Source organism: Anabrus simplex, chromosome 8 (genome assembly GCF_040414725.1).
Source record: "Anabrus simplex isolate iqAnaSimp1 chromosome 8, ASM4041472v1, whole genome shotgun sequence".
Taxonomy (NCBI): domain Eukaryota; kingdom Metazoa; phylum Arthropoda; class Insecta; order Orthoptera; family Tettigoniidae; genus Anabrus; species Anabrus simplex.
Genome location: NC_090272.1, coordinates 129799306 through 129811973, shown reverse-complemented (window position 1 = coordinate 129811973; position 12668 = coordinate 129799306). Strand labels below are relative to the sequence as shown.

The 12668-nt window shown below is 38.6% G+C and overlaps 1 protein-coding gene across 4 annotated transcripts in view; it reads right to left on the bottom strand.

Annotated features, from left to right (window-relative positions):
- LOC136878885 (broad-complex core protein isoforms 1/2/3/4/5) overlaps positions 1-12668 on the bottom strand; it is a 681897-nt gene that overhangs the window by 112174 nt on the left and 557055 nt on the right. The window contains exon 7 of one of the 4 annotated variants that reach the window (XM_067152456.2): positions 8599-8684. The exons of the other annotated variants lie outside the window; for them this stretch is intronic. Within the exon in view, the coding sequence (XP_067008557.1) occupies positions 8599-8684 (86 nt within the window). The remainder of the gene's footprint in view (positions 1-8598; positions 8685-12668) is intronic. 4 annotated transcript variants of the gene reach the window in all.

Sequence of the window (12668 nt, the reverse complement as noted above, 5' to 3'; positions counted from 1 at the left end):
AAATGATAAGGAAAGGAACGTGATTGTAGTGGGTGATCTCAGGTTACCAAATGTCAACTGGGAAGGTAATGCGAACGACAGGAAGCATGACCATAAAGGGCAAATAAGTTAATATGGGAAGGGCATCTGATTCAGAAAGTGTGGGAACCAACTAAAGGGAAGAATATTCTGGATGTGGTGCTGGTAAAAAAAAATGAACTCTATAGAGAAACCGAAGTAATAGATGGTATTAGTGATCATGACGCTGTTTTCGTGGTAGTTAAAAATAAATGTGAAAGAGAGGTAGGTATTAAAATTAGGACTATCAGGCAGTACCATATGGCTGATAAAACAGGCATGAGGGAGTTTTTAAAAAGTTACTATAATCGGTGGAAAACGGTAAATAAAAATGTAAACAGACTCTGAAATGGGTTTCAAGCACTTGTTGAGGAATGTGAAAATAGGTTTGTACCTTTAAAGGTGGTAAGGAATGATAAAGATACACAACAGAGAAGTAAAGAGACTAAGGAAAGGAGGTGTAGGTTGGAAAGAAAGAGAGTTAGAAATGGCTGCAGAAGTAAGGAGAAATAAAAGGAATTTACTAGGAAATTGAATCTAGCAAAGAAGTCAACTAAGGATAACATGATGGCAAGCATAATTGGTGGTCATACAAATTTTAGTAAAAAAATGGAAAAATGCATAGGTTCTTTAAGGCAGAAACCGGTTCCAAGAAGGATATTCCAGGAATCATTAATGAACAAGGGGAGTGTGTATGCGAGGATCTTAAAAAGGCAGAAGTATTCAGTCAGCAGTATGTAAAGATTGTTGGTAACAAGGATAATGTCCAGATAGAGGAGGTGACTAATACTAAAGAAGAATTAAGATTAACCTATGACAACAATGACATTTAGAGTAGGTTGAAAACTCGAAAAGCAGCTGGAATTGATAAGGTTATGGGGGATATACTAAAGACAATGGGTTGGGATTTAGTACCATATCTGAAGTACTTATTTGATTACTGTTTGCATGAAATAGCTATACCAAATGAATCGAGAGCTGCTATAGTAGCCCCTGTGTATAAAGGAAAGGTGATAGACATAAGGCTGAAAATTACAGGACAGTCAGTTTGACATGCATTGCATGTAAGCTTTGGGAAAGCATTCTCTCTGATTATATTAGACATGTTTGCAAAATTAATAAATGGTTTGATAGAAGGCAGTTTGGGTTTAGGAAAGGTTATTCCACTGAAGCTCAACTTGTAGGATTCCAGCAAGATATAGCAGATATTATGGATTCTGGATTCAGGAGGTCAATTGGACTGTATTGCAATTGACCTATCTAAGGCATTTGATAGGGTAGATCATGGGAGACTACTGGCAAAAACGAGTGCAATTGGACTTATAAAAGAGAGATTGAATGGGTGGCTATGTTTCTAGAAAATAGAACTCAGAGAATTAGAGTAGGCGAAGCTTTATCTGTCCCTGTAAAAATTAAGGGGGGAATTCCTCAAGGCAGTATTATTGGACCTTTACGTTTTCTTATATACATCAATAATATGTGTAAAGAAGTGGAATCGGAGATAAGGCTGTTTGCAGATGATGTTATTCTGTACAGAGTAATAAATAAGTTACAAGATTGTGAGCAACTGCAAAATGATCTCGATAATGTTATGAGATGGACAGTAGGCAATAGTATGATGATTAACGGGGTAAAAGTCAGGTTGTGAGTTTCACAAATAGGAAAAGTCCTCTCAGTTTTAATTACTGCGTTGATGGGGTGAAAGTTCCCTTTGGGGATCATTGTAAGTACCTAGGTCTTAATATACGGAAAGATCTTCATTGGGCTGATCACATCAATATGATTGTAAATAAAGGGTACAGATTTCTGCACATGGTTATGATCGTATTTAGGGGTTGTAGTAAGATGTAAAGGAGTGGGCATATAAGTCTCTGGTAAGACCCCAACTAGAGTATGGTTCCAGTGTATGGGACCCTCACCAGGATTACTTGATTCAAGAACTGGAAAGGAAAACCAGCTCGATTTGTTCTGGGCGATTTCCAACAAAAGAGTAGCGTTAAAAATGTTGCAAATTTTGGGCTGGAAAGACTTGGGAGAAAGGAGGTGAGCTGCTCGAATAAGTGGTATGTTAAAAATGTTGATTCCCATAGGAAACCTGAAATATTTGTTCCGAATAAGTAAATTTATAATACCAATATAGTTGGTCCGTTATTGGACGTTATAAATCTTCCAGCTAACTCATTCCTGGTTGCCAACGTTTCGCCCCAGTGTGTTTAATGTGAGTTTGACATTGTAACAAGAATCCTGCAGCTGATCACTGTTTTGAATTCTGGGCTAATTGGTTTACAATAATGGTAAGTTATAGCAACAAATGTCATCGTCAGCAGATGTTTACTACGTGTGTCACACTCATGAAGTAAAGACATCAGTTCGATAAGTTCCGCTGCCACCAAGTACCTGAGCTGAAGCCTTTACTCTGATACAAAGATCTTAAATACCATACTTCATATGCATGTTCAAAGTTAGTACACTTTTGACACTATGTGAATCGAAGTGTAGTATTCTATTTTTGTAGGGTGAATTTGATTGTGTGAGTATATAACAAGGTTCTGGGACCAACTAAGATAGTGCTGGCCTTTGGTCAGAAGGGTCCTGGGTTCGATTCCCGGCAGGGTCGGGAATTTTAACCACCATTGGTTAATTTCTCTGACACGGGGACTGGGTGCATGTGTCGTCTTCATCATAATTTTATCCTCATCATGACGCGCAGGTCGCCTAAGGGAGTCAAATCGAAAGACCTGCACCAGGCGAGCTGAACATGTCCTCGGACACTCCCGGCACTAAAAGCCATACGCCATTTCATTTCTCTTAGACTAAAACGTTATAAGAAACACTAGGGGGGATGTGGAGATCTCACAACGCAGCACTACTACCTCTCTCAGCCCACCACCCGTTCTAAACATGAGCAGCATACCGTGCCAGTGTGTTTTGACCATTGGTCTCAGCCAGTCAAGCGGAGCTCATGCATAACAATGGCATCGACCAGGAGAAAGTCCGTTTCTTAGGTGTTGCAGAGAAACTGAAACTTACTGAAAAGTTGGAGTCTGGTGCTTCTGTGGCAAATATGCGTAAAGAATATGGGATAGCACAACAAACAGTTTCAGGCATAAGAAATAAGAAGGCAAAATTAAAAGAGGTTTGCCATGCAATGTGATGTTGAAACAAGTTTCCAGTACAAAATGACTGACGTTGCCTGGTGACACAAATATGGTAAATGCTGCACATAAATGATACGTGCAGCAGTGGTCTACTGGTGTTACAGTTTGTGATGTGGAGCTTAAGGTAGCAGCCGAGAGACTTGCTAAGCATACAGTACGAACATTAAATTTGAAGCAAGCGATGGCTGGCTCTATCATCTCCACAACCGGCATGGTATTGTAAACAAGAGAGTGTTTGGTGAAGAGCAAAGTGCCAATAAATCTAATGTTGAGTCATTTAGAACAAGACTTGACACACTAATCAAGGAAGAAGGATTAACACACACTCAGCAATACAATGCCAACGAGACCGGGCTGTTTTGGCATTCACAATCTGAAAACAAGCAAGCTTATGAGCATGAAGGCACTGTACCAGGTTGAAAGCTTAGTAAAGCGAAATACAAATGCAGATGGAAGTTATCGTCTTAAATCAGTTATAGTCGGCAAATCTTGCCGGCCTCATACGCTTAAGAACATCACAGATACAGTTACTCTATCAAAGCACTATACAAATTCCTGAAATGCATGGGTCACCCAAGAAATCATAATGGACTGTTTTCAAAAACAATTTGTTCCTGAAGTACGACAATTCCAAATCGAAGATCTAAAGTGGTGGTGGTGGTGGTGGTGATTATTGTTTTAAGAGGAAGTACAACTAGGCAACCATCCTCTGTATAACACTAATCAGACGGAAAAATGGAAGGGATCCGACACTTTGAAAAATGAAGGTATCGGCCAAAGAAAGACAAGGGCCACGAAGGCCGTGAAAACGAAAGGCTCCCTAGCCCTCACAAACCTAATAGCATCGGGGTCAGAAAAGAACAAGAGTTGACCAAGGGAGGTCGGATAGGATAGATGAAAGTAAGGAGCCTGGCACAAGTAAGTGGAAGCAATGCCAGGACTCAGCTGAGAGCCCCGTGGTCGCCAACTCACGCTCCAAAGTTAAGAGCCCGTGGGGGGAAGATCTAAAGATTGCCCCTAATAACGTCAAGGTTGTTATGCTTGTAGACAATGCTCGAGCACATCCAGCTGCGACAATGTGTGGCAGTGATGGAAAAATGAAGTGTCTGGCATGCCTCCTAATACCACCTTGCTTGCCCAACCAATGGACCAAGGTGTTATTTTGGCATGCAAAAGATTGTACAAATGCAAGTTTCTCCATGAAGTAACGATGGTACTGCAGGAACCTCAGGACAAAGAAGAAGACATGCGAGGGCAATGAACAGTGCAGAACATTCACACCTACATCAAGTAAACATTTTTTAACTGGGCTTCTGCTTGGAATGAAGTAAAAACTTCTACACTTGCCAAATGCTGGAATAAACTTCTTTCTGATACAGATGTAGAGTATAATTTGGAGGGTTGTAAGGCCATTGATTATCTTCAGTCACTGTTAGCAGCCGGTGAAACAGGGTCCACTCTAAAAGACATTCATAGTGGTTAGATAGAGGCTACCAGATCCAGACAGCAGAAGAGATCGCTCATGATTTCCTGTCTCCTACCATCAAGGATGAGAGTAAGTATGAGGAGGAAGTGGAACAACCCTTGTCTAAGCTGAAACTGCTAAGTGTTTGTGAAGCTTTGGATGCACTAATTCATGTTATAGACTAAACTTCAGACCCTGAACTACAACCATTCTATAGACACTTTCGGACTGCATGCAGATAATTTTTGCAGGCAACATAAAAACTTTTCACAAAAGAAGACAGCTTTTTTAAACCTATTAACAGAGTCGCTGACCAATCACCATCATGCTTCTATAACAGGTCTACGAAATCAGACTCTGATTAATGTACTTAGTGCAGGAAGCTAGTACTGTACTTTATCAGTTTTAGAGTTCCAGTATACTGTACCAGGAAGGTTTAGGCCCTGGCACATATGAGTTATAAATCTTTATTCATGAGCGTACGGCTAAGTTACGATGCACGAAAAGCTGTGTGAGAGAATGTTCTCGTTCTCACTGCACTGCGCGAGGGAGACCACATGAGTGGAGCAAAGTCAAGTGACGTCAGCACTGCCTGTAGCTTTCTTCCCCTCAGAATTCTCTCGAAACCATTTTTGAACTTTTCAACGCCTGGATCAATTAATGTGAGACCAACACTAAATTGTAGCCTATATTTCAAAAATAAAACCCTGCAAATTTGAGATCAATCCATCCAGTGGTTTCCAAGATATACAAAGTTAAAGTTTGGGGGGTATTATCACCCCTTCATCACCTGATTCCGAGCGCTTTCCGCAGCCGGGTATAAATAGGTCAATGAACTGAGGGTATAGCCAGTGTGTGCAGCGTGTTCTGCGATTATGACAGAAGGACAGTATGCTCCGTCGCGATCCGCGAGGACGTAGATGTCACACTCGAACACTTTGAAATTGTGCGAAGATGTCGCTAGTAAAGTTTCTACAGCGTCGTGACGAACGAAATGTTATAAAATTTTCCCCGATTAAATCGTCATTATATAACATTTAGGAGTGTGTTAACCGAGTGAAGTTATAATAGAAATTGTGAATTGAAGTGTCAAGTATTCCATTTATCAGTAAACGATATTGCGGACTTTGTCATTTTCACGTAACTCTGAACTTTATCATGGACTGTCACAGTATTCTAAGACATTGCGTATGATAAACTAAACTTCTAATTTGTGACCATTTTAATGATTCTGAGATGTATTTCTCCTACACTAGTACAATTGTGAACTGTGTGAGATATTATTCCACTAAACATTCACCAAATAACAAGGCTAAATGTGACTATTTTTCATGTATTCTCTCGAACTTTCGATCACCACTACGAGAAACTAACTGAATATTAAGAACTTTTTATGACAATATTAAGTCGTATGGACTCGTGTTGTGCAAATTCAGTCATAAAATCATCTTAATCTATGAACAGTATTATTCCAGAGACTGTTGTTAATGACATTTTTTCAAGTGTTTTATGGACTGTGATGATTATTCTACGCTGGAACCTCAGACATAATCAGTGACTATTATGAACTGTGAGTGTTAAATCCTAATTCTATAAACTGTGTGTGTGTGTGTGTAAAAACTGAGTTTTCCGTCTTGAAAACGACTGAAGTCCTTACTTCATTAACCTGACTTACAAATCATACTATAGCATACACTGTGATATTCTAAGTCACATATTCAACACCGTAAGACTAATGTGAAAATACGAACTGTGCATTAAGACCTGTGTCGGTGTATAATATCAGTCTTAGCTCTATAGTGCCAATTGAACTTTCCGTGTTCCAACATTATTTCTAAAAGAACATCGGAAATCTTGGCAAAGTGTTGTGAGATTCTGCTGCGTCGAACGTCGTTTCCAACGTGGGATTAACGTGGTTTCTTTGATCATGGTACCCAAACGAGGGACGTTGACGAGGGATATTAACGGGGTATCTTCACTGAACAGACTTGTCACGCTGCTGGTACTGAGTTCGAGCCTTGGCTGCACACTACAGAAAGTTCCAGCCACCAAGCCGCAGGACAGCACAACACCAACACTTATAAGCAGATTCCAGGTGATCTCATATTTTGAGTGAGTAATTCCACTAACTGACTTTTAATAAAGGACTCAGTTAATCACAGTGCTCCAACAACAGAAAAGTGCTTCGTGTGAATTTCAGCTTGCTATTCATACTAATTCAAGAAGGCTTCATATCTTGTTTTTGAACTGTAAATTCATTTTTAAAATCTTTTATAACTTGAAGTAATTTCAGGTAGATGAACTCTAGGGTTTGCAAGTGCTCTATTTTATTTTTCAACTTAGATGAACTGTAGGAGTATACAGCAAGTGATCAAATATTTTTTTTATTTTGAACTATCAACTTATTCATGAAAGTGTGTGTTAATATTATGTTCAAAAATATTAGAAAAACTGTAGGTCTGCACCATAAGTGATAGACTTAATGAAATTTCACGTGCAAAGTGCTATTTTGGTATTTAAATCCATCTTAGATGAACTGTAGGATGTTTACGATCTCTAAAAAGAGTGATATTTATTTTGGACATTTTTAATCAAGTGGATGTCTCTGAATACAACAGCACCGATATTTAATTTGCATTTTTGAAAATATTGACAGGAAATTTGATTTTGAAGTTTCAACTGCAGGGTGATTTTCCATGAATATTTTTAATAAATATTGTCAAAAAGATTTTACCATCTATTATTCGCCCTGTGATACTATCCATCTCTGTACCTGCTCCAATAAGAAACCAAACACTACCTGAGATCCTTCCCCTGCTCTGGCGCCATAATCATTTCCTGGTACAATACCTAGTTGTGTTATTTCTGTTTCCGTTTTTCAGTACCTGTTATGTATTGATAACCTTGTTTCATTAAAGTTTAGTGTAATATTACTACTGTATAGGTTATGTATGGTGTTGGTTTTAATTTTTTAGGCACAACTTATTTCCTTTTGATAACACAGACTTTTCACAACTCGGACAGATATCTGCCCATTTTAGTCTGAGTTATCAAGAGTTGACTGAATAACTGTCAACAACTTTCTCAAAAATATTTTATAAGCAACAGGTAAAGAATGATATTTATTAACTTTTGAGACTTTATACTATGTATCCTACGTATCCATGTCTTCTGAAGTTAACAGGTTTTCATCATCATCATCATCATCATCATCATCATCATCATCATCATCATCATCAATGTCCAACTCCAGTCACTCGGGTGTGGTTAACAAGCCTCCTCCACTCCTTTCTGTCCTTCCACTTTTCCTCCTCCATTACTTCCGCCACATCCAATCCAGCTTCTCTAATGTCCTTCCAAATCTGATCCATCCACCTTCTTCTCGGACTACCAACTGGTCTCTTTCCCTTAACTTCTCTTTCCAATTCCCTTCTTGCTATCCATTCCTTTCCCATTCTTTTTACATCTCCGAACCATCTCAGTCTTGCTTTCTGTATGTTCTGTACTAACGGTTCTATATTTAGCTCTTCTCTGATTTTAATATTTTGGATTCTATCTCTTCTTGTCTTTTTAACTGATGTTCTTAAAAATGTCATTTCTGCTGCATGGATCTTACTATCTTGTCTCTTATTAGTTACCAGCATTTCTAGTCCGTATGTTACAATTGGTATGAAATACTGTTTATATAATGTTAATTTCGTTCTCTTGGGTACTTTGTCATCTCATAAAAGCTCTCTGACTTGATGATAAAATGTTGTACCTTTACTTAGTCTGTTGTTATTAATTTCAGGGTTAATTTCATTACTTCTATTAACAATGCTACCCGGATATGTAAAACCGTTCTCCATCTATGTTCACATGGCTTCGCTTTTTCTCTTTTCCACAGTGAATGACTACAGTTTTCTTTTTACTAATTACCATTCCAAACTCCTTCAGATTTTCATTCCAAATGTCCAGTCTCCATTGTAGTTCCTTTTCTCCGTTTCCCCAAATCACCACATCATCTGCAAATACCAAAGCATTCACTTCATCACTACTGACGTTTTACATGTTTTATGATTTCATCCATCAATATAATAAACAATAATGGTGCCAGTGCATTTCCTTGCTTGAGACCTTCTTTTGTATAAACAGGTTTTGTGGTTATTTTAGTGCTACCATTGAAAGGTAAAAATGTTCAAGCATGATATATGTAAATTATGTGATAACTCTTCTCCTGGGTAGTCAGCCTTATACCATTATTTATTAGTGAGATATGAGTATTAACATAAGTTTTTTTTTTAATAGCACTATGTATTTATTTGTCAAAAGTTAATTGAAACTCATCCAGACCTATTTAAAAATATATCAAAATGCACCATTCTAATAGACAGATCGTTAAAAACACACACAAATTTGGACTCGTAATGATTCATGAAGACCCATTATTTGATGCCTTGCAGCATGATTGCACTGCATGGTACAGTGCAGTACAAAGCTGGCAATCTGCAATTGATTTTGAGGTGATGTAAAACATTGAAGGTACCCAGAGCTGGAAACCTCATTCCATGAAGGTTACACTTAGAGGAAACAAAGGAAAACACGTCATGCGATGATTTCTCAATCAATCATCCATGTGCAGAGTGCCTCCGTGGCTCAGTGTGCGCCGGCCTCTCACCACTGGGTTCCGTGGTTCAAATCTTGGTCACACCATGTGAGATTTGTGCTGGACTAAGCAGAGGCAGAACAGGTTTTTCTCTGCATACTCCGGTTTTCCCTGTCATCCTTCATTCCAGCAACACTTTCCAATATCATTTCATTTCATCTGTCATTCATTAATCATTGCCCCAGAGGAGTGCGACAGGCTTCGGCAGCTAGCACAATTCTTATCTTCGTCGCTGTGTGGGGGCTTCATTCATTCCATTCCTGACCTGGCTGAATGACTGGAAACAGGCAGTGGATTTTCATTTTTCATCCATATGCAGTTGAATACAGTAAAGTTGAGAGTTGTTGTAACAAAAATGTGCTCCAGCAAATTCAAATTTAAATTTTGAATAGAAGTTCAATTGTTATGACCTTTTTGTATGATTGAATATCATTGTTATTTATAGGATTTGTATTATTTATTTCATTTTTAGTGATTTTTTTACAGTGACAAATATATACATGGTGATTTAACTATTAATCTATAGAGAATGTACTGTAAGTTTTCCTCTCTCTATTGAAAGATTTGTTGTTCTTATGGACTGGCCATTGAATAATAAAGCAGATCAATGTGTTTGTATTATTTTACAGTGCAGCATAGTAGGGGGAAAAACCTCTCTCTCTATCTGTTTGTTATTACCATTATCAATAGCTTGGTTTGCTCACAAGTCTTTCATTCTGTTGAAGGAAAGCGTAATGCTTGTCAGGCACAGTAACTTTACAGAGTTACAACTAATAAACTTGCTTCCTGTCTGCTTCTTCTGCTGGCAGGAATTTCACCACACGTTATAAAGAACATGTAAATGCCAATAGGTAAAATACATTTTCTGCAATGGATGAGCATATGAGTGAAAATATAATATATTTTTCCCTATAGATCAAGATTTGGGAATTATCCAAACAGTCAACAAGGGAACTTCCCAAATATTCTCAAGAACTTACATATACATATAGATCAAAGGAATAACCTCAACTACAACCTTAATGAAATAACAGAAAACACTAGTACCTTACTCAACAAATGAATAGACATAAATTCTCAACCATAAACAAACAAGCTTCCAATAACATGCAGTAAGCAAGCTACATCTTCCCCTCTCACTGCCTCAGATCCACTGCTTGCCCTTCACTACCATTTCCCCTCAACAGCAATAGTCCAAGGCAAACGCTAGCACATGCTCATCTAGACGACCATCAAGGTCTGGAAGAGACAGCTGAGTTTCACTTCATTCATTCAACTATCTAATTCTATTCAGTACAGGTTTCCTAATTCTCATTTTCACTTCTTCTTCTTCTTCTTCTTCTTCTTCTTCTTCTTCTTCTTCTTCTTCTTCTTCTTCTTCTTCTTCTTCTTCTTCTCTTTTTAGACCTTAACTATCCACTAAGAAGAGTCACTCTGTCACGTTACTGGATACCAGTTTCAAAAGTTCATGACATCTCTGGCAAAACAAGGTCCACAATCTAAAGACATGTTTCTTCTAGTCGCATTCAGTCCGTAATCAGCACAAACCTTCTTTTCTCAACAATCATTTCTTCAATGAAGATTTATACAACAGAACTTCAGACAATTTTCAGATCAATTAAAACAAATTAAGGTTTTTACGAATTCTTTAACAGAATAGTGTGCTCAAGTGTATTGATGTTCTTTTGTGTGTCCTATATGATTTTAATATATTTTAATTTTTAAAATACTATTAGAAGACTGCCGTCTGTGCTGTATCATCAATATAAGATGGCTTGAAGTGATCACAAATGAAAAATTGTGGACAGAAACCAAAGAGAAACCCACTGATGTAGAAATAAGGAAAAGAAAGTGAGGATGGATACAATACATGTTAAAGAAAACAGGATGGAGCAGTTGAAAAATCAGTCTTGGAATGGAACCCAGTAGCAACAAGGAAACGTGGAAGATCTAGAAGCACTTGGAGGTGAACAGTTAGAGAGGAACTGATTGGAAATGGGTAAATATGGGAAAAGAACTGACTGCACAACTGCGCTTTGCTCCAAAAGGAGAAATAGGGATTAGATTAGATTAGCTGAAGGCACATACATACATCTTCATTATAGACTGCTATGCCTTTCAACATTCAGCCTACAAGCCTCTACGATTTTACTAAACTTTGCCACAATCCTCTACTTGTAAAATTTGGTGGCCTTGTTTAGTTCTAGACCTCTCATACTTGCATCATTAGAAACCGAGTCTAACCATTGTCGTCTTGGTCTCCCTCTACATCTCTTACCCTCATGACAGTCCATTATTCTCCTAGGTAGCCTATCCTCCTCCATTTGCACATGACCCTACCAATAAAGCCAGTTCATGCGTACAGTCTCATCGAATGCATGCATTCCTAACTCAGCCTTTATCTCCCCATTCCAAGTACCCTCCTGTCATTATTCTCCCCTATTTGTACCAGCAGTGATCATTCTCGATAATTTCATGTCTGTTATTTCTAATGAATAAGATATCCTGAGACCACCCTACAGAAAGGCTGATCTGAAAATAGAATGCTAGTTGCTTTATGTCACACCGAAACAGGTAGGTCTTATGGTGACGATGGGATAGGAAAGATCTAGCAGTGGGAAAGAAGCGGCCGTGGCCTTAATTAAGGTACAGCCCCAGCATGTGCCTGGTGTGAAAATGGGAAACCATGGAAATCCATCTTCAGGGCTGCCGATAGCGGGGTTCGAACCCACTATCTCCCGGATGCAAGCTCACAGCTGCGTGACCCTAACCGCACGGCCAACTCGTCCGGTGAAAATAGACGGGTCTGGGAGCTGACTCACTGCATTAGCATTGCTGCACCTTGATGCAATCTCACTTGCTATACTACGATCATGGGAGAATACACATCCTAAATACTTGAATTGATCCTCCTGTTCCAGCTTTGTATTCCAAACCTGACATACAATTCTCTTAGTTTTCTTACCTACTGTCATCATTTTAGTCTTGAAAAGGCTAATTTTCATTTCATGCCCATCACACCCATATTCAAGTTCCAAGATATTAGAGTGCAGGCTTTCAGCACCATCTGCCACTAAGACTAAGTCGTCAGCATAGGCCAAACTGCTTACTACATTTCCACCTAACTGAATCCCTGCCTGCCACTTTATACCTTTCAGTAGATGATCCATGTAAACTATGAACAACAAAAGTGAAAGATTACAACCTTGTCCAACCCCTGTAAGAACCTTGAACCAAAAACTCATTCTACCATCAACTCTCACTACAGTCCAATGGTCAACATAAATGTCTTTGATTGATCTTAATAACCTACCCTTAATCCCATAGTCCCTCAGTACAGCTA